This window comes from Leucoraja erinacea, chromosome 32 (genome assembly GCF_028641065.1).
Source record: "Leucoraja erinacea ecotype New England chromosome 32, Leri_hhj_1, whole genome shotgun sequence".
NCBI classification, from domain to species: domain Eukaryota; kingdom Metazoa; phylum Chordata; class Chondrichthyes; order Rajiformes; family Rajidae; genus Leucoraja; species Leucoraja erinaceus.
This window is the reverse complement of record NC_073408.1, coordinates 24196712-24218457: the sequence shown is the minus strand read 5'-3', so window position 1 is coordinate 24218457 and position 21746 is coordinate 24196712. Positions and strand designations below refer to the sequence as shown.

At 44.2% G+C, this 21746-nt stretch overlaps 1 protein-coding gene across 2 annotated transcripts in view; it reads left to right on the top strand.

Moving 5' to 3' along the window:
* dcps (decapping enzyme, scavenger) overlaps window positions 1-21746 on the top strand; it is a 128292-nt gene that overhangs the window by 32132 nt on the left and 74414 nt on the right. For both annotated transcript variants that reach the window (XM_055660906.1, XM_055660907.1), the window contains exon 2: window positions 5693-5861. In XM_055660906.1, coding sequence (XP_055516881.1) covers window positions 5693-5861 — 169 coding nt within the window. The remainder of the gene's footprint in view (window positions 1-5692; window positions 5862-21746) is intronic.

The following is a 21746-nucleotide window of genomic DNA, read 5'->3' as shown; positions in this document are numbered from 1 at the left end:
TTGTTTCTTATGAACACGATTGCCTAGCAAGCATTACGTTTATAATTGGTATTAACTTACCAATCGTAGGCTATAAGAAAGTTGTGATGAGAGAGGGAAAAAAACAATGCTATTTTGGCTAAGATTGTTTTGGGAGCCACATCCTTTCCATTAATAAACCATTTGAAATCGAACATTAGCAGACACACATGTAGAACTATCAAAACAAATTGTTGTTTCGCTATATTTACTTCTCCCCCACCATTTTAGTGCTGGCATCCAAGAGAGATTGTGGTCAGTGCGGGTTTCTGGGACGATCGGGAGACCGGGAAGGGCCTAGAACAGAGACGCTTTGCAGTCGGCTGAGCTCTCTGCTACGCCATGCTGCACCACACAGTGCAGAGAAAAGTATCCACCGCGCAGCCCGCATCGCTAAACTTGTTGTTTCCTCACAGCATTTGAACCCAGCATCCAGCCGCTCCACACCGCGCAAACGAACCCTGCTCAGCGCCCTCCCCCTCCCTCCTCATTGGCCACAGCTGACTGTCCAGTCACGCGGGATGACGGTCAGCCTGTTTGTCTAGCTCTCGCCGCATTCGGACCCCCCCCCGAGCGGCATCTGCAGTTCGATTGGTCAGATCAGGTATCAGTCGAGGAGCCGTCACATGCTGGCAACGTGCAGCCGTGGCCTCTCATGCCATATAAGGAGCCCGTGGCTGACTAGGGAGGAGGGTCACGAGCACAAGCGGCAGCTCAAGGGGATCCGGACGCCCCGGCACCGGGGATATCTGCAGCCCGATCCGGCACCAGGGACAGCTGCAGCCCGCTCTGGCATTGGGGAAATCATCCCCATGGCCGGATTGGACCCCTTCATTGGCCGCATCCGGCCCGCGAGCCGGTAGTTTATCATTGTTTCTCGCGGAACCCCTCACGACCTCTGGTGGAACCCTAGCCTTCTGGGGGATCCCGTTTGAGAAATGCTGCCCTTGTGAAACTAAGGTAGTTCGTAGTTGGAGTTTGTAATGTTCAATAGCATTATGGTTGTTTGAACGGGAGGGAAATGAGAGTGTGTCCAGGGTGGAGTGTGTTTCTGATGATGATTTTTTTAATAATACAAAATGCTTTTATTCAAATCAAACAAAAATACAGAGAAGTAACACGATCAAAGACTGCCTATATTGGCAGTTTACAAACAAACAGTTATCAAATTAAAATATTGCCAACTTTATCAACAATACACTTGACCTCCCACGGCGACCAGCGTTCAGGCCTGCAAAGTCCCCGCGTTTTCCCTACTTTCTGGTGATGCTAGCTGCCTTTTTGAGGCAGCGCCTCCTATAAATCCTTTAGAAGGTGGGGAGGTCAGTACCCGTGATGGACCGGGCAGTGTTCACCTTTTGCCATCTCCTTCGTTCCATGTACCGCTTTGAGTCTTTCCAAATGTGCTATTGTATCTGCCTTGACTACCTCATATACCCACCACCTTTTGAGTGATTAAGTTATTCCTCAGGTTCATGTTAAATCTTTCCCCTCTCATCTTAAACCTATGTCCTCTGATTCTTGACTCTCCTACCTGGGTAAAACATTCTATGCATTTACCAGATCAATTCCCCTTAATCTTGAAAAGAAAGGTTGATTGTTCTGACATTTATTTATTAAGTTGTGAATCGAGTTGAAAAGAGTGGATAAATTAATTTTAGTTTAACGTGGAAACAGGTCCTTTGGCCGACCGAGTGCGCTGACCAGCGATCCCCATACACTAGCACTATCTTACACACTAAGAACTACTAACAGTTTTTACCAAAGCCAACTCTGCCTACAGCCTGTCTGTTTTTTCTGTCTTTTTTATTATTTTTAGTTAGACCAAAGTGTTGTGTTAGGGGGAACTTTAACTTTTCTATGTGGGGGAGGGGGGCAGGGTAAGGGGGAAACCGTCTCCCAGTCTCTTCCTGGTGGGGACGCGACTATTTCTCCGAGTCGCGTCCTCGCCCCCCACCTCGCGGCCTACCAGCTGGATCAGAGCGGCCTTTCCTGCCGGGGACCGGGAACCGGACCAGGGCTGCTACAGCGGCGGCGCAGCGCTGGAGTCACTGCGGAGCGGGCGATACCTACCTGGGTCGCCGTTGGAGCTCCGGAGCGTTGGGCCGTTGCTCCAACATCGTGGAGCTCTGGTGCGGAGAGCTTCCAACGCGGGCGGCGCTGAACGGCATCGTGGAGTCCTGGGGCGCCTTGCAGAGGGTCTCCAGCAGCAGTCTCCACCCGGCGCGGCCTGCGGACATTGGAAGCAGCAGACTCCGGTAGGAGGGGGCCGACTCTCCACGCCGCTGAGGACGTCCCGCAGCCCCGACGTCGGACTTTTAATACCCCGGCGTGCGGGCCTGAACATCGGGCCGCCAGTAGCGGCAACTGCGGAGGGCTTGGGGAGACCCTGACCACGGGGAATAGTGGAGGAAGAGACTGACTTTGGTGCCTTCCCACACAGTGGGGAACTTTGATTCTGCTGTGTGGGGATGTTTTATGTCAACTCTATAGTGTGTTGTGTCCTGTTGATTTTTTTTTAATGTATGGCTGTATGGAAATTCATTTCACTGTGCCATTAGGCACACGTGACAATTAAAACTATCTTGTATCTTGTATCTTAATCTACAAACCTATACGTCTTAGGAGTGTGAGAAGAAACGGAAGCACCCGGGGGAAACGCGCGCGGTCACGGGGAGAAAGTGCAAACTCCATTCAGACAATGCCCAAAGTCCAAATCGAACCCAGTTCTCTGGCGCTGTAACGCAGCAACTCTACCGCTGCGTCAGCATGCCGCCCCATTTGTGATGGCGTCCAAAAATCGATGAGGCTCAGGAGAAAACTATTTATACGCATCAGATGTAGAATACATTCTAGGTAGACAAAAATGCTGGAAGACTGCAGTTCCTTCTTAAAAAAAAGAATACATTCTAGTTCAGTTTAGTTTATTGGAGGTTTACCGAGGTACAGCAAAAAGCTTTTGTTGCGTGCTATCCAGTTAGCAGAAAGACAATACATGATTACAACTGAGCCATTTACAGTGTATAGATACATGATAAGGGAATAACGTTTAGTACAAGGTGAAGTCAGCAAAGTCCAATCAAGGATATTGAAGTACTTAAACCACAAAGGAGAATTGCATTAAGGGGAAACTATTTAACAGGTAAGGTTTAGAGAATTATGTTGATATGATGAAGTGAATTATGGCAGAACCTACTGACTCGTTTCAGCGCAGGAAATTCTGTTCTGATCTATGGAGATATTGATTCCATGTTTACATGCCTCTTAAATCCTTCTCCTGGTTTCAAACTCTGTAATCTTGTTTCTTCTACTATACCCTCCAGGCATATAATTATTCAGTATAAATATGTGCATCTAATTTTGACTAAGCTTGTAAAGATTTATTTGCTTCACCTTCAGCAGCTAAGCTTTCAGCTGTCAAAGATGCTAAAATCTGGAATTTCCTCTAGATTTTGCACCTCAGGGCATTATTTCTGCCAATGTAATCTGAAACCAATTTATATGAAGCCTCTGGTTATATACAGTGCCCTCCATAATGTTTGGGACAAAGACCCATCACTTATTTGTTTGCCTCTGTATTCCACAATTTGAGATTTGTAATAGAATAAATCACATGTGGTTAAAGTGCACATTGTCAGATTTTATTCAAGACCATTTTTTATACGATTTGGTTTCACCATGTAGAAATTACAGCTGTGTTTATACATAGTTCCCCCCATTTCAGGGCACCGTAATATTTGGGACACATGGCTTCACAGGTCTTTGTAATTGCTCAGGTGTGTTTAAATGCCTCCTTAATGCAGGTACAAGAGAGCTCTCAGCATCTAGTCTTTCCTCCAATCTTTCCATCATCTTTGGAAACTTTTATTGCTGTTTATCAACAAGCGGACCAAAGTTTCCAATTAAAGTCAAAGAAGCCATTATGTGACTGAGAAACAAGAATAAAACCGTTAGACATCAGCCAACCCGTAGCCTTACCAAAATCAACAGTTTGCAGCATCATTAAGAAGAAAGAGAGCACTAGTGAGCTTTCAAATCGCAAAGGGAGACATCCGCTGAAGATGACAGAAGAATTCTCTCTATAATAAAGAAAAATCCCCAAATACCTGTCCGACAGATCAGAAAAACTCTTCAGGAGTTAGGTGTGGATTTGTCAATGACCACTATTTGCAGAAGCCTTCATGAACAGAAATACAAAGGCTACACTGCAAAATGCAAACCACTGGTTAGCTGCAAAAATAGAATGGCCAGGGTACAGTTTGCCAAGAAGTAATTAAAAGAGCAACCACAGTCATGGAAAAAGGTCTTGTGGACAGATGAGATGAAGATTAATTTATTTCAGAGTGATGGCGATCCAGAGCAAAGGATTGAGGAGAGAAGGAGTTGCCTCAAGATCCAAAGCATACCACATCATCTGTGAAATACGGTGGTGGGGGTGTTATGGCCTGTGCATGCATGGCTGCTGAAGGTACTGGCTCACTTATCTTCATTGATGATACAACTGCTGATGGTAGTAGCATAATGAATTCTGAAGTGTATAGACACATCCTATCTGCTCAAGTTCAAACAAATACTTCAAAACTCATTGGCTGGCAGTTCATTCTACAGTAAAACAATGATCCCAAACATACTGTTAAAGCAACAAAGCAGTTTTTCAAAGCTTGAGTGGCCAAGTCAATTACCCGATCATAACCCAATTGTCATGCCATTTATATGCTGAAGAGAAAACTGGACTAGTCCCCAAAACAAGTATAAGCTAAAGATGGCTGCAATACAGGCCTGGCAGAGCATCACCAGAGAAGACACCCAGCAATTGGTGATATCCATGAATCGTAGACTTCAAGCAGTCATTGCATGCAAAGCATATGCAACAAACTACTTTCATTTACATGACATTGCTGTGTCCCAAACATTATGGTGCCCTGAAATGGGGGGACTGTATAAACACTGCTATAATTTTACATGGTGAAACCAAAATGTATAAAAATGACCTTTATTAAAATCCGACGCTGTGCACTTTAACCGCGTGACTTTTTTCTATTATAAGTTGTGGAATACAGAGGCAAATGAATAAATGATGGATCTTGTCCCAAACATTATGGAGTGCATTGTACACTAATACCTACAAGATTTGGTGACAAATTTTGTTAGACAATACTCCTGTGAAACATCTTGAGGGATTTTGCTTTGTTTAAAGTGGAATATTGATGTAAGCTGGTTTTATTGTTGCTTGACAAAGGATCCACGTTGCTCAGTTTTTAGTCTAGTTCAGAGACACAGCATGGAAATAGCCCTTCGGCCCCCTGAGTCCGTGCCGTCAAGCGATCCTTGCACATGTACACAATCCTACACACACTAGGGACAATTTACAATTATACCAAGCCAATTAACCTACAAACCTCTACGTCTTTGGATTGTGGGAGGAAACTGGAGATCCTGGAGAAAATCCACACAGTCACTGTGTGTTGAGAATTTACAAACTCCGCACAGACAAGCACCCGTAATCAAAATCGAACCCGATTCTCTGGCGCTGTAAAGCAGCAACGCTACTGCTGCACAACCGTGCAGGCCCTAATTAATTAGGTTGTATTGAACAGGCTAAATAATTTTCAATGCAGTTTCTGGTGTAGAGAGAATTCTATCAGATTGTTAACCAGCTGTTTTCCCGCGGCAGGTTGAAGAAGACTGTGGTGATGATCAAGATGCCGTGATCATTCTCGAGAAGACTCCTTTCCGCGAGGAAACACTGCCACAGCTTCTCAACAAGAATGCAGATCTTCGTCTTCAAATGCAGAATGACATCTACAGCACACACCACCTTCATGCACCTTCGGCCCTCAATGGTACAGTACAAACCCATTCTTGCCTTGCTTTCTGCATGGTCAGCAATCATTGTTACTTTAACAGTAACACACAGACCACTGCACTCGAGCCCAGTGTTATTTTAACAAGTGCAGCTTGCACCTCATCAGTCTTCCGAATTTCTGTCTGACAAAATTGTATTTTATTATACTAATAATGTTAGATTTAGCTCTTCGTGCTAACAGAATCAAGGGATATGGAGAACAAGCAGGAGCGGGGTACTGATTTTGGATGATCAGCCATGATCATATTGAATGGTGGTGCTAGCTCAAAGGGCCGAATGGCCTATTCCTGTACCCTTTTTCTATGTTTCTATAATATTTAGTAATCATACTAGTTTAGTTTATTGTCACGTGTACCGTGGTACAGTGAAAGCTTTTGTTATGTGCTTACCAGTCAGCGGAAAGACAGTACATTATTACAATTGAGCCATTCACAGTGTGCAGATACAGGATAAGGGAATAGAGATTTAAAAGCGTGGAGCGATTGTAATGTGTGATAGCAGTTCCGCTTCTGTGACTAGCACACAAATAGTTGTCTGGGTTGGGTGCCATCTTGGTACCACATTTTCCATTAGACATGGCTAACACCAGGACACCAGTTTCTTAGAGATATTGCATGGAAACAGGTCCTTCAGCCCACCGAGTCAGCACCGAAACAGTGATCACCCCTACACTAGTTCTATCCGACACTAGGAACAATTTACAAAGCCAATTAATCTACAAACCTGCACGTCTTTGGAATGTGGAGGAAACCGGAGCAGTCACAGGGAGAACGTACAAACTCCCTACAGACAGCACCCATAGTCAGAATCGAACCTGGGTCTCTGGCACAATAAGGCAGCAGATCTACCAATGCACCACTATAGAGTTAATGTAGAAATCATTAATATACAGTGCCCTCCATAATGTTTGGGACAAAGACCCATGATTTATTTATTTGCCTCTACTCCTCAAATTGAGATTTGTAATAGAAAAAATCACATGTGGTTAAAGTGTACATTGTCAGATATTATTAAAGGCCATATACATTCTGGTTTCACCATGTAGAATTTACAGCAGTGTTTATACATAGTCCCCCCATTTTAGGGCACCATAATGTTTGGGAGACATGGCTTCACAGGCATTTGTGTTTGCTCAGGTGTGTTTAATTGCCTCCTTCAAGCAGATCTATGAGAGCTCTCAGCACCTAGTCTTTCCTCCAGTCTTTCCATAACCTTTGGAAACTTTTATTGCTGTCATCAACATGAGGACCAAAGTTGTGCCGATGAAAGTTAAAGAAGCCGTTATGAGACTGAGAAACAAGAATAATACTGTTCGAGACATCAGCCACACCTTATGCTTACCCAAATCAACTGTTTTGAACATCGTTAAGAAGAAAGAGAGCACTGGTGAGCTTACTGATCGCAAAGGGACTGGCAGTCCAAGGAAGACCTCCACAGCTGATAGAAACATATAACATAGAAACATAGAAATTAGGTGCAGGAGTAGGCCATTCGGCCCTTCGAGCCTGCACCGCCATTCAATATGATCATGGCTGATCATCCAACTCAGTATCCCGTACCTGCCTTCTCTCCATACCTTCTGATCCTCTTAGCCACAAGTGCCACATCTAACTCCCTCTTAAATATAGCCAATGAACTGGCCTCAACTACCCTCTGTGGCAGAGAGTTCCAGAGATTCACCACTCTCTGTGTGAAAAAAGTTTTTCTCATCTCGGATTTAAAGGATTTCCCCTTTATCCTTAAGCTGTGACCCCTTGTCCTGGACTTCCCCAACATCGGGAACAATCTTCCTGCATCTAGCCTGTCCAACCCCTTAAGAATTTAGTAAGTTTCTATAAGATCCCCTCTCAATCTCCTAAATTCTAGAGAGTATAAACCAAGTCTATCCAGTCTTTCTTCATAAGACAGTCCTGACGTCCCAGGAATCAGTCTGGTGATCCTTCTCTGCACTCCCTCTATGGCAATAATGTCCTTCCTCAGATTTGGAGACCAAAACTGTACGCAATACTCCAGGTGTGGTCTCACCAAGACCCTGTACAACTGCAGTAGAACCTCCCTGCTCCTATACTCAAATCCTTTTGCTATGAAAAAGGATTTGCTGATGACAGAAGAATTCTCTCTGAAGAAAAATGCCCAAACACCTGTCCGACAGATCAGAAACACACTCAGAAACACACTCAAGAGTCAGGTGTGAATTTGTCAATTATCACTGTCCGCAGAAGACGTCATGAACCGAAATAGAGGCTATACTGCAAGATGCAAACCTCTGCATTTCGTTGTCTCTTTACTGTACACTGACAATGACAATTAAAATTGAATCTGAATCTGAATCTCTGGTTAGCCGCAAAAATAGGATGGCCAGGTTGCGGTTTGCCAAGAAATACTTAAGAGAGCAACCACAGTTCTGGAAAAAGGCCTTGTGGACAGATGAGATGAAGATTAACTTATATCAGAGTGATGGCAAGAGCAAAGTATGGCGGAGAGAAGGAACTGCCCAAGATCCAAAGCATACCACCTCATCTGTGAAACATGGTGGTGGGGGTGTTATGGCCTGGGCATGTATGGCTGTTAAAGGTACTGGCTCACTCATCGTCATTGATGATACAACTGCTGATGGTAGTAGCAATATGAATTCTGAAGTGTATAGACACATCCTATCTGTTAAAGTTCAAATAAATGCCTCAAAACTCCTTGGCCGGTGGTTCATTCTACAGCAAGACAGTGATCCCAAGCATACAGCTCAGGCAACAAAGGAGTTTTTCAAAGCTATAAAATGGTCAATTCTTGAATGGCCAAGTTAATCACCCGATCTGAATCCAATTGAGCATGCCTTTTATATGCTGAAGAGAAAACTGCAGGGGACTAGCCTCCAAAACAAGCATAAGCTAAAGATGGCTGCAATACAGTCCTGGCAGAGCTTCACCAGATGACACCCAGCAACTGGTGATGTCCATGCATTGCAGACTTCAAGCAGTCATTGCATGCAAAGGATATGAAAAAAAATACAAACCTGACTACTTTCATTTACATGACATTGACAAAACAATATGGTGTCCTGAGAAGGGGAGGGGGGACTGTGTATAAACACAGCTGCAATTTCTACATGGTGAAACCAAAATGTATAAAAATGGCATTTATTAAAATCTGACAATGTGCACTTTAACCACATGTGATTTTTTTTTTCTATTACAAATTTCATATAAATAAATGATGGGTCTTTGTCCCAAACATTATGGAGGGCACTGCAAGCAAAAAACTAGCCTGTAGTTGGATGCATGGAAGCAGAAATTGGTTTAAAATCATAAGATGCAGCTGTAGCAAGGATTGTTACAGCTCAATTAGAGTTATGACTTTCATGTTACACAGTGGGCGACTATTTGACACAACTTGTCACACAAGTGGTGATAAACTGATCACTTTAGTTTTACATATATTGACAGTGATTGGATCCGCAGTGTGTGTTTGTATGTACCTGTAGATCTATTTGCTCCATGCTGGGACAAAGCACCCAGGATGTCACTATGGGACCATGCCTTCTTCTGAAGAAGAAGGGTCTCAACCTGAAACGTCACCCATTCCTTCTCTCCAGAAATGCTGCCTGTCCCGCTGAGTTACTCCCTCATTTGTTTCTATCTTCGGTTTAAATCAGCATCTGCAGTTCCTTCTACACACTAGTAAACCACAGGACTGGACTCCAACAACTGCACCATGAAATTTAAATTCTAAGGCAAGTATATCCTTATTTGGATTCAAAGACAAAACTGCACTCAATGCCTGTGTGATCCCATCAAGGACCTGGATCATTACAGAAATATTTCCTTAACTTAGTGATTTCTCTCCAGCAATTTTCCAATTGCTTGTTGTACCCACACATTAAGTTTTATGTAGGCCACCTGATCCTCTGAATACAAGCATTTATTAATTCCTCACCATTGCAGTGTCATAGTGCTGTACTGCATAGAAACGTCCTTCAACCCGCCATCATCACGCCCACCAAAAATAGTCCCACATGCCTGCATTAATTTGATATTCTGCCGTGCACTGCTCATTCAAGTATCTGTCCAAGTGCCTCCAAAATGTCATTACTGTTCCTGCCTCCAGCATTTTCTCTGGCAGCTGAGATGGGTGACACAGTGGCACAGCAGTAGTTGCTGCCTTATTGCACCGGGGACCCAGGTTCGATCCAGACTACTGGTGCTGTCTGTATGAAGTTTGTACATCTCTCAGTGATCTGTGTGGGTTTTCTCCAGGATCCACGGTTTCCTCCCACACTACAAAAGATGTCCAGGATTACAGGCTAATTGGCTTGGGATAATTGTAAATTGTTCCTGGTGTGTATAGGATAGTGTTAGTGTGCAGGGGTCGCTGGTCGGCACGGACCCAATGGGCCGAAGGGCCTGTTTACTAAACTAAACTAAACTGATTCCCAAAAACCAGAAACCAACTACTCTTTCTTGTGTGATTCCCTTTAAATCTCCTCCCTCTCACCATAAATATATGCCCTCAGGTTTTAAACACATTAGTCATGGGAAACAGACACTGACTATTTACCTTACTTCTGACGCTCATAATTTTATATACCTTTATCATGTCACCTCTCAGCTTCCTTTGTTCCAAGGAAAACAGATTCCGCCCTATCCAATCTTTCCTCATAATTCAAGACCTCCAATCCAGGCAACACCCTTGTGAATCATTTCTGCACCCTTTCTAACTTAATCGCATGTTTCCTGTAATTCTCTGTGCAAATTCTCTGCTTCCTTCCCATTGCTCATTCTTTTGCCACTTGGTTGTCAGCAACTTGGATATGTGGCAATTGTACTTTCTTCTAATCCCTTAGAGTGTGAATAGCTGAGTTTCTGCAGTCGGTCATGCTATTAATGACCATGTCAACGGATATTGTTACGGCAGAAATAGATAGATTCTTGATTAGTACAGGTGTCAAGGGTTATGGGGAGAAGGTAGGAGTATGGGGTTAGGAGGGAGAGATAGATTAGCCGTGATTAAATGGTGGAGTAGACTTAATGGGCCAAAGCCTAATTCTGCTCCTATCACGACCTTAATGACAAATAGCAACCTGAAAATTGTCCATTTTCTGTTCCTGCTAATATGTTGCCCTAAAATATTTGAGATCTTTTTCATCTAACAATTTAGATATTTTTTTAATATGTCATGTTCCTCTGATCCATCATGCTACTTACGGGCAAACGAGAGTGGATTTGTCAAACAACACTTTTTTCTTGTCTTAAAACAGGGCTGCCGACATTGGGTGAGAGTTGGGAGTGAGAAATTGCGATAGACCAAGCCCGGGGGCAGCATAGTCCCTCTCCCATTGGTACGGAACATTTGCATTTTTCAGCTTGAAATTGTGCAATATGGTGCATACTGGTGAATACAATATATATGCTTTAAATTGGATTGGAGCATTTTTGAAAGGGGGGGAGGCTGTGCGATCACTGACCCCTGGCCTTGGGGGTACCCGGTGAGGGAGTGGAGCAACCGAGTGGGGAGAGGGTGTGGAAGAAGGGTGTCCCCCCTCCCAGGGTAGGAACCTTTTGAAATTTGATGTATTAAAATCATGTTTTAGTGCACTGTAGAAATATGATTTCAATGTTTTTTGTATGAAGTATTTTTAAGAGGTAACTTTTTAAGGGGTAACTTTATCCACACAAAGGGTGATGGGTGTATGGAACAAGCTGCCAGAGGAGGTAGTTGAGGCAGGGACCATCCCAACATTTAAGAAAAAGTTAGACTGATCAGGGCTCTCGCTTAACTTTTTTTCCCTGTTGTCAGACGGGCAACCTTGACAGATTTTTAGGTTGCCAAATGACAGTTTAGGTGGTCATTTAAGACGGTTTGCATGAAGCATGTGATAATGTGCTTGGATGAAGTGTGTAGTTACCAGTTGGAATTATGCTCAATGAAGTATTCACATATTATGTTCAAGAAGGAACTGCAGATGCTGGAAAATCGGAGGTAGACAAAAGTGCTGGAGAAACTGAATGATTGGTGGATGGATGAACTCTATCGGTTATGAATGGGGACAGAGGGATTCAGCACAAGAAATAGCAAGAAATGGAACAGATAAAATCTACCATGTAGGAAGAAACTGCAGATGCCGGTTTATACTGAAAGCTGGAGTAACTCAGCGGGACAAGTAGCATCTCTGAAGAGAAGGAAAGGACGATGTTTCGGGTTGAGATCCTTCTCTCCAGAGATGTTGCCCGTCCTGCTGAAGTACTCCAGCTTTTTGAGTACATTTTAGATACAATCAAACACTTAACCAACCATGATAAGGTAAATCATTGTTGAGATAAAAGGTATTGAAAGAACTGGTGTGGAAGATGGCAATGTTGGAATAGGTGGGATGGAGACCAGGAGAGTGGAGTTAGTCCTCAAAGGGAGCACAGCAATGGCCCGTTTCCTTTATCGTCATTACTTTTTTGCATTTCTTTCATTTTTCTGCATATCTTTCCCCTGACTCTCAGTCTGAAGAAGTGTCTCGACATGAAAAGTCACCTATTCCATTTTGCCAGAGATGATGTCTGACCCGCTGAGTTACTCCAGCTTTTTGTGTCTATCTTGGGCTTGTACTTGGATGCAGGTCACTAAAATGGTGAAAGAGAAGCAAAAAGTTGTGTATGGGCAAGGTGAAAATGGGAGCAGGGTAGCAATTGTATTTAGAGTCTATGAAACCTATGAGTTGTGTACAAAGGTAGGGAATAGCATTATATAGATATCAATGTAAGCAAAAACGAACTGAGAGAAAGGACCTAAGTAAGATTAAACAAAGAATGGATCCTATAAATAGATTGGCTTGAGCCTAGTAACGTTCTCAAAGTTATACCTTTTGTTTTGAGAAATTGAAGAGAGTTAAAGGAGTGGGTTTTATTTTATTGAAAATACAGCATTGAAACAGGCCTGTCAGCCCACCCAATGCACGCTAACTATTGAATACCCATTCACATTTTTTCTGTTACCCATTTTTCTCATCTACTCCCTCCACAACAGGGGCAATTTACAGAAGTCAATTAACCTAAAAACACGTACGTCGTTGGGATGTGGGAGGAAGTCAGAGCACCCATAGGAAATCCATACACTCACAAGGAGAACTTGCAAACTACATACAGAGCACCCGAGTTTAATATCAAACCTGGTCTCTGGAGCTGGGGGCTGCAGCTCTACCAGCTGTGCCACTGTGCATTTCGTTGTCTCTGTACTGTACACTGACAATGACAATTAAAGTTGAATCTGAATCTGTGCCACCAAAGTTGTTACACCATCCAATTCCAGAAAATGAATTAGATACGAGTTACTGAAGCTTTTTTCTGCTTTTTCCTGAATTCAGAAGAAAGTCAGGAGGTCAGAGCCAATGATGTACTGGGCAGTGTTTACAACTTTTTACAGTCTTTTCCGCTCCTGGGCGCTCAAATTGCCGAACGAAGCCACGATGCAACCGGTCAGCATGCTCTCTACTGTGACCTGCAGAAGTTCGAGAGAGTCCTCCTTGACATACCGTCTCTCCATAATCTTCTCAGGAAGTAGAGGGGCTGATGTGCTTTCTTTATAATTGCATCAGTGTTCTCGGACCAGGAGAGATCTTCAGAAGGAATTGATGTTTTACATTGATGTCTATATATTAGAATACAAAAACAGGGATGTAATGCTATGTGTACGAAGTTGCTGCAGATGCTGGTTTAAATCAAAGATAGAAACAATCTATGGAGGGAAGGTATAAGTGACGTTGCGAGACCCAAATCGTCACCCATTCCTTCTCTACAGAGATGCTGCCTGTCCTGCTGAGTTACTCCAGCTTTTTGTATCTATCTTCAATGTAATGTTGAGGTGCTGGTCGGACCACATTTGGATTATTATGAGCAATTTTGGGCCCCATATCTGTGGAAGGGCATGTTGGCTCTGGAGTGGGCCCAGAGGAGGTTTGCAAGAATAATCCCAGGAATGAGTGGGTTGACATATGATGAGCATTTGACTAAATTGGGCTTCCACATGCTGATGTTTAGAAGGATGAGGGGAGACCGCATTGAAACTTACCGGATAGTGAAAGGCCTGGATAGAGTGAATTTCTCCACTAGTGGGAGAGTCTAGGACCAGAGGCCATAGCCTCAGAATTAAAGGACGTTCCTTTAGAATTGAGATGAGGAGGAATTTCTTTAGTCAGAGAGTGGTGAATCTGTGGAATTCATTGCCACAGAAGGCTGTGCAGGCCAAGGCAATGGATATTTTTAAAGCAGATAGATAGATTCCTGATTAATACTGGTGTCAGGGGCAATGGGGAGAAGGCAGGAGAATGGGGTTAAGAGGGAGAGATAGAACAGCCATGATTGAATGGCAGAGTAGACGATGGGCCGAATGGCTTAATTTTACTTCTGAGTCACGTTAGTGATTCCGTGAAGACCCCAGCAGGTACTGCGCATGCGGCATTACGCAGCTGTGCAGAACGCGGCCAGCGGGAGTCGGGCTAGCTCCCGCATCCAAGGACGAGAGGTAAGTACTTACCTTAATCGGGCCTTGTGGTTTTTGCTCCAGGGGGAGCAAAGTAGAGAGGCATGGTGAGCGGCCCCGTTTCGACTCCAGCGTGGAGCCGACAGTGGACGGGGGAAAAAAAAAGCGCTACCCGGACCGCAAACGCTGCGGACCGCTGCAGGGTGCTGCGCTATACCGGTCCGCTGAACAGCTGTTTGGTAAACAGCAGCGGACCAGCGTGAAGTTTTTAAAAACCCGACCGGCAGCCCTGCAGACTCCTGACTAGGAGAATCACCGCCCGGGAACCGCCACAATGCCGCCTGGAATACGGCAGGCAGCCTCTACATGCAGGTAAGGGGAAAATCTTACCAATTTACAGGTTCTACAGGAGCCAACTTCCTCCAAAACTGGCACAGGTTGAAGACAGCAAGAATAAGAGTATCTGTCTCCCCAAGCCAGAGGAGGTCATGGAATTTACCTCCAGGAGAAAAGGGGCACTGGCTGAATGCCAAGGGAGCTGACTCCTACCCCAGTGCTATTGCACTAGCCATCTCCCTTGTCGAGGGATTGATGCAACAGCGGAGTTTGAGCTATGCCTCCTCCAATTTAGCGCACCCCTTTTGCTCCCTTTTTAGAGGCTAGCTAAGGAGGCCAGGGCTGGGCTGGCTTAAGCGCAGGGCAGGCGGACGAGAACAGCAGTATGCCAGGGGAGCAGGATCAGGAAGAGCTACTGGGTGTCGTGGGCCACTACATGGCTCCTCCACGCGACCATCTTCCCAACAAAAGCCCTGCAGGAGCAGGCCTTTCCAGAGGCAAATCCGCAGGCAGCTGGGTCTAGTAGACTCGCAGACAAGCAGCGAATTCTACAGAAGGTCAAGATGTTACCACAATGCCGCCTTTTCCACGGATTATATTCTCCCAGGATAAGGACTATCCCTTTGCACTATCAGGGTGCTGACGCCTAAGATGTTCCCATATTTGGGATACTCGACTGAACAATGGTGCATATAGACCTGCCCGCAACCCCGAATATATGGGGCTATGCAAACCACTGCTGCGGGAAGAGAGGCAGCCAACCTGTGCGCCTCATGAAGGCAGGCTATGGGACGAGCAGGACATCGCATCCAACACCCAGCTGGCAGCACCCCTCGGCATCCACCAGCGATATCAAACAAGGACTGGTGAAAGCCTGGTGACCGCTTCACATCCCCCATAGTTCTTTTTAGACGGGGCCCAGAGCGGAGCCGTGGGAAGATGCGCCGCCCCACCGACAGCACCAGCATACCAGAAAACTACGCCTTCATGAAAAACAACAAGCATGGAGGTAGGTAGTCTGGTTCCTCCCAGTTAACACTAAAACAAGGGTGTTCTACTAACTGCATGGGGGGGGGGGGGGGGGGGCATTTACACTTGTGGATAAAGCATGGGATGCTGTCACAAATAACTAAAATATACTCAACAGTATTAGAGGATAAAAACGAATTCAAATTGGGCATATTACCGCCAGTTCAGCAATGCGCCCAAAGGGCATTTTCTCCCTCTAAGAAAAGAGAAGTGAGAAGGCAAGCTGAACTAAAAAGGCTCATTACTAAACGGATCTTGGGAGTAAAAATGAACCATTGGAATTTGTATCGAATATATTCACCAAAACTATAAAAGATGGTGAATGTAGCATCATCATTGATCTAATATCACTAAATAAATCTGTTGAGTATATCCACTTTAAGATGGAGACGGGGTTTTGTCACTGCCAGACATCTGATCTCCCAAGGATACCTATGGGGAGCATTGATATGGAAGATGCTAACTATCTTATACCCATACACTAGGATCATTATAGATACCTAAATATATTTACCTGGATCATGGATATCCCGGTTAGGGCAACCATGGGAGCATATAGCATTTCATATGGTCTAAACCTCAGCCCTAAACTATTATAAATGGCCATGAAAATATTAAGAAAACAAGCATAATCATGGCACATATTGGATGATATCCTCATATTAGGGGAAACAAAGGAATTAGCTGTGGAGCAGTTCTAGCTACGAAACAGCTCCCTAAAGCTGAGGTTCATCCCACGCCCAGATAAACCAGAATTGAAGCGTTTCTACCAAGGATTATCTGGGCTTCAATAATAATTCCGTCCATATGACTGTTACTTTGCCAAGATACTTGGGTCACTATAATCAAATCATAAATGTACCCACTGAAGCTATATCACAATTAAGGTGGTGGGCAGACATATATTTGGCATAGTTTTCAGCCCTATTATCATCACCAATCCCAACTTGGTTATTTTAAAAACCAATGCCAGTACTTTAGGCTGGGGAGCAACTAAACTCCATATCCAGCACAGGTAACAGATGGACCAAGTCACAAACATCGTTACTACACATACCAGGCATCAACTTCTTGGGATTGGTGATCGCCTATTGGGCTAAAAAGCATATGCATTTCAAATGCAGCACGTACATATGTGGTTACGGATTGATAATACTATGGTGGTGGCTTATATCAACCATATGGGGAGCATAATAATCATTATTGTGCAACAAATTGGTCAAACAAATCTGGCAATGGTGTGTCAAAAGACATTTTAACTATCAGCTGCCTATGTCCTAGGAAGCTAGAACACAGTGGGAGACACCATGTCATGGGGTAAAATTTATGATTACATTGAATAGATGTCATAACCCAAAATATCTGCTAAATTTATTAAGCAGTTTGAAAGCCAGATATCAATTTGGTTGCACAAGACGGAATCACCAGTAACCCATGTATGTGACTTAGGAACCAGATTAGAGGCAGCAGCGATAGATGCCTATACGCTGGAAGGGGGAATTTCTGCTTTGCCTTCCTCCCTTCTGCCTCATCAGTCGGGCACTTCGCAATACAGATGGGATCTGTCTCCGAGATATTGAACGTGCCCGACCGGCCTACACTGCCATGGTTCCCAGTTCATCACGACACGGTGGGCGAGTCACCTATGGATTTCCCTAGTGGACCATGGTTGCTGACTCAACCCAGTATCAGGCATAAGCCACCCATGCCAGGGAAACATCAAACTCCTGGGTGCAGGTTTTGAATAGACCTTACCAGGGACTGGGATTATCCAAAGGAACCATTACCACCATGTCGGCATCCCTGCGAACAGTCACTAAAAGCTAACATGGGTAAAATACTGCCACGACGCAGGGACAACGAACTATTCAACCACTGACGCATTGGAGTTCCTGGAACATCTACACCATGACTAAAGGTGAGTTACAGTGCCGTAAATACAGCATGGAGCGCCTTATCTGCTTATCTAAAACAGCATGTCAGCAGAGCATGGGATCCCATCCACTGAAGGTAAACTTATGAAGGGCAACTATAATATAAGCCCCAAACACCCAGGTATATACCCATGTATGGGATATTGGTGTGATATTGACATACCTCAGAGAATGGCACCAGCCAGATCCCTCAGCTTGCTTAATCTATGTTTTTTAAAAAAGGCTCATGCTTATGGCTCTCGTACATGCTCAAAGAGTCCGGTCACTCCATAAACTAGACTGGATACATGGTGATTACCCCAGACGCATCAAGTTCATATTTAGGTCTGGTAACATCTAACTCGCAGGTATATGGATTCGGCACGAACTAGCAGGGTCGAGATCGCCTGTGTTTTCCGTGCTGTAGTCGTTATATGGCTATATGGACCAGGAACGCCCGATTCACTGGTGGGATTCCGGGCCTACCCACCAGAGTCCAGGTTGAGTGTGGTGACCCATCTACTACTATATATAGACACAACCCACTATCTCAGAGGGAGAGGAAAGCCTATGGGTCAACCACAGTAACCCAAGACGGGGTACGAGCCAAACCACTCCAAGGTGGCTCAAACAGGTACCGAAAGCTGCCGGAATAGATATAATACATTTAATCCCATTCCACTAGGGCAGCATTGGTATCAGCGGCTGAACGAATGGACATCCCGGTTGACCACATTTTCAATACAGCAGAATGGTCAAGGGAACCGTGTTCAGAACATTTTTTATTATAAACCGTTGATAAACCTGATTTAATTGCAGGAGAATATTACAAACTGCAATATTAATTTAAGCTCAGAGGAGCTCTTTTATGTTGTTATTGTTAACAAATACCTTTCTGTTTCTTTTGAAAGCAGATCCACTGGTTGATTACGATAACACTTCCTCCCTCATAAACTTCGGCAGTGAGTGAAATAAAAACTGTTACACGGTTTGAAATCACAGACCTTTGAAGTCTTCACGGAATCACTCACGTGACTCCGAAGTAAAATAGTAAGATTAAACGAGTACTTACCAGTACGAAATTTGATCTGTATTTTATGAGGAGTTACGGTGAGGGATTAAGTGCCCGCCGCTCCCACCCTCATTATACAGATCGAACTAGTAAACTGATGTCTCGTGATCTTTACTATCTTACTTCAAATATTGTGTCTATTCTGTGATTTCACACCGCTGCTTCGAAGTATGCCGCATGCGCAGTACCTGCTGGGGTCTTCACTTAATCCCTCACCGTAACTCCTCATAAAATACAGATCAAACTTCGTACTGGTAAGTACTCGTTTAATCTTACTATTCTGCTCCTATCACTTATGAACATGAAATTCACCACCTGGATGAAGTGGAAACCTTGTATCTTGTAAGTTGTGGGGAAGTTAATATCAGGTGTCGGATCAAGATGACGGATGGAGTACTCCTGGCAGCTGAAACATAACAGAACAATTGTGAAGTAATTAATTTTAGTCTGAAATATGAGTAAAGTGTGAAGTGTGCCTGATGATGGCAGGTTCAAAGCTGAATGAATTAATTAATGAAACTTTATTATGAATGATATGTTATTATTACATGTAACATGTCACGTTTCGGTTCGAAACACTGCCTATTTCCTTCGCTACATAGATGCTGCTGCACCCGCTGAGTTTCTCCAGCATTTATGTCTACCTTCGATTTTCCAGCATCTGCAGATCTCGGTTACAGCACCTAGTGGGCATTTGTGGTAGTGCCCTGGAATGGTTCAGATCTTATCTGGCAGACAGAACTATGTGTGTAAGCCTTGCTGGTTCTGAATCCTCCTCCTGCTCCTCTGTCATATGGGGTTCCACAGGGCTCAATTTTAGGGCCCCTGCTTTTCTCATTGTACTTAGTTCCTCTGGGTTCCATTCTTAGAAAGCATGGCATCTCTTTTCATTGTTATGCTGATGATAGTCAGATATATGTGCCGCTGAAGAAGAATCTTGCTTTCTCAGTCAAACCACTTCTGTTATGTCTTGATGACATTAAATCCTGGATGGCCCTAAACTTTTTAAATTTTAATGAAAAGAAAACAGAAGTGATAGTGTTTGGTCCCAATGGCTCCCGTGAACCTCCCCCTGTTGACTTGTGTCCCTTGACACTGTATGTGAAGCCAACAGTTTTAAACTTGGGTTTTAAGATGGACAGTGATTTTAAATTAGATCGTCAAATAGGCGCGGTAGTTAAGTCCAGCTTCTTTCATTTAAGGCAGCTGGCAAAGGTGAAGCCCATTCTTGAACGACAGCATTTTGAAACAGTAATCCATGCCTTCATCACGTCTCGGCTGGATTACTGTAACGCACTTTATTTTGGAGTTAGCCAATCTTCCCTTGCACGTCTCCAGTTGGTTCAGAATGCTGCTGCTCGCCTTTTAACTGGAACACATAAGAGGGAGCACATAACGCCTATTCTGGCCTCCCTCCACTGGCTGCCTGTGTACTTTAGAGTTCATTTTAAGATTCTTTTATTTGTTTTTAAATCTTTAAATGGTCTCGCCCCTGCCTTACCTCTCTGAGCTGCTTCATCCCTACGCTCCTGCCCGGTGCCTCAGGTCAGCTGATCAGTTGCTCCTGGAGATACCGAGGTCTAAGCGGAAGCTCAGAGGGGATAGAGCCTTCTCTGTTGCTGCTCCGACATTATGGAACACTCTACCTTTGCACATTAGACAGGCCCCTTCACTTTCCATTTTCAAAACTAGTCTTAAAACCCTTTTCTATTCCTTGGCTTTCGACCCTGCATGAGACTTTGCTCCTGTTTTAGTGTTTCTATTGTTTTTTTATTGTTTTTAATGTCTTTTAATATTTTTATTGTTTTGTTTTATGTTTATGATTAGTCATGTACAGCACTTTGTTGCACAGTGGTTGTTTTTAAAGTGCTCTATAAATAACATTCAGTTCAGTTCAGTTCCTTCTTAATCACAGTGAAATTCTTTGTTTTGCTAACGTACACAAAGTATGCAGAGTCGCCACGTACAGGGTGCCGACAAAGTTACAAAAATGTTCAATGTAGTCCCAATGATCCCTCTTTATTCTTGGTGGCCCTCCACGCCGGCTCCTTCTTTGTTCTGGTGGCACTTCCACACTGGCTCCCTCTTTGTTCTTGGTGGCTCCTCCACACCGGCTCCCTCTGGGTTCCCTCCCTCTTTCTTCCCTCGGTAACGCGTCCTCGACCAACCTCTGGCAACCACCACGGACCTGGCCAGGATCCTATATGGGATCCTGACTGTGTCAACAGATATAGAATAGAAAGCTTTCAGATTTACCAAACATTTTTCAAATATTAGGCTGGTGTGGGAAAGCAGTATCCAACACTGTAGAAAGGGCTACAAGAGCTTGGAGGACACCGAATTGTAAAGGAATAGTGCAAAGAGACTGGAATTAGGGCTGTTTTCCGTGGATCAATGCAGATTCAAGATTTTCTAGGTGTTCAATGATTCGATTCAATGATACTTTATTGTCACGTGTGTCTAGGTACAGTGAACTGCTTTGTTTTGCATACAACCTAGTAAAATCATACAGCAGTCCTCACAAGAGCCGGCACGTTTCTGGCACCGAAAAAGTTCACCAAACAGTTTTGTCTTCTGCTCGCAGCGGCAATTCAGGCCTGCTGCCGGTCATGGCCACAGGTACCCCCTCCCCCGCCGGGTCCCCCATTCCTTCTTAGCGTTCAAGATGTTGATTGAGTAAATAAGCAGAAACTGTTTCCAATGAAGGCAGTCAGTAATTGGAAAGCCTAGGCATAAAATAAATTAGCTTTCAAAGATTTACCAAATGTTTATAAATCATTAGGCTGGCGCTAGAAAATAGTTTCCAAGACTAGGAAACGCTATAAGAGCTTGGAGGACACCGAATTGGCGGCGGTGCGACTCGCCTGTTGCAGCAGCCCCTGCAGCCTGTCTGTCTTTTTTTTTTGTCTAGTTAAATGTAGTTGTTCGTGTTTTTTAATAGTGTATATGTGGGGGGCCGGGGGGGTGGGGGGGGGAGGGAGAAACATTAAAAAAATATCTTCCCTGCACGGGAGACCCGACCTTTTCTCTGTCGGGTCTCCGTTGTCGTTGG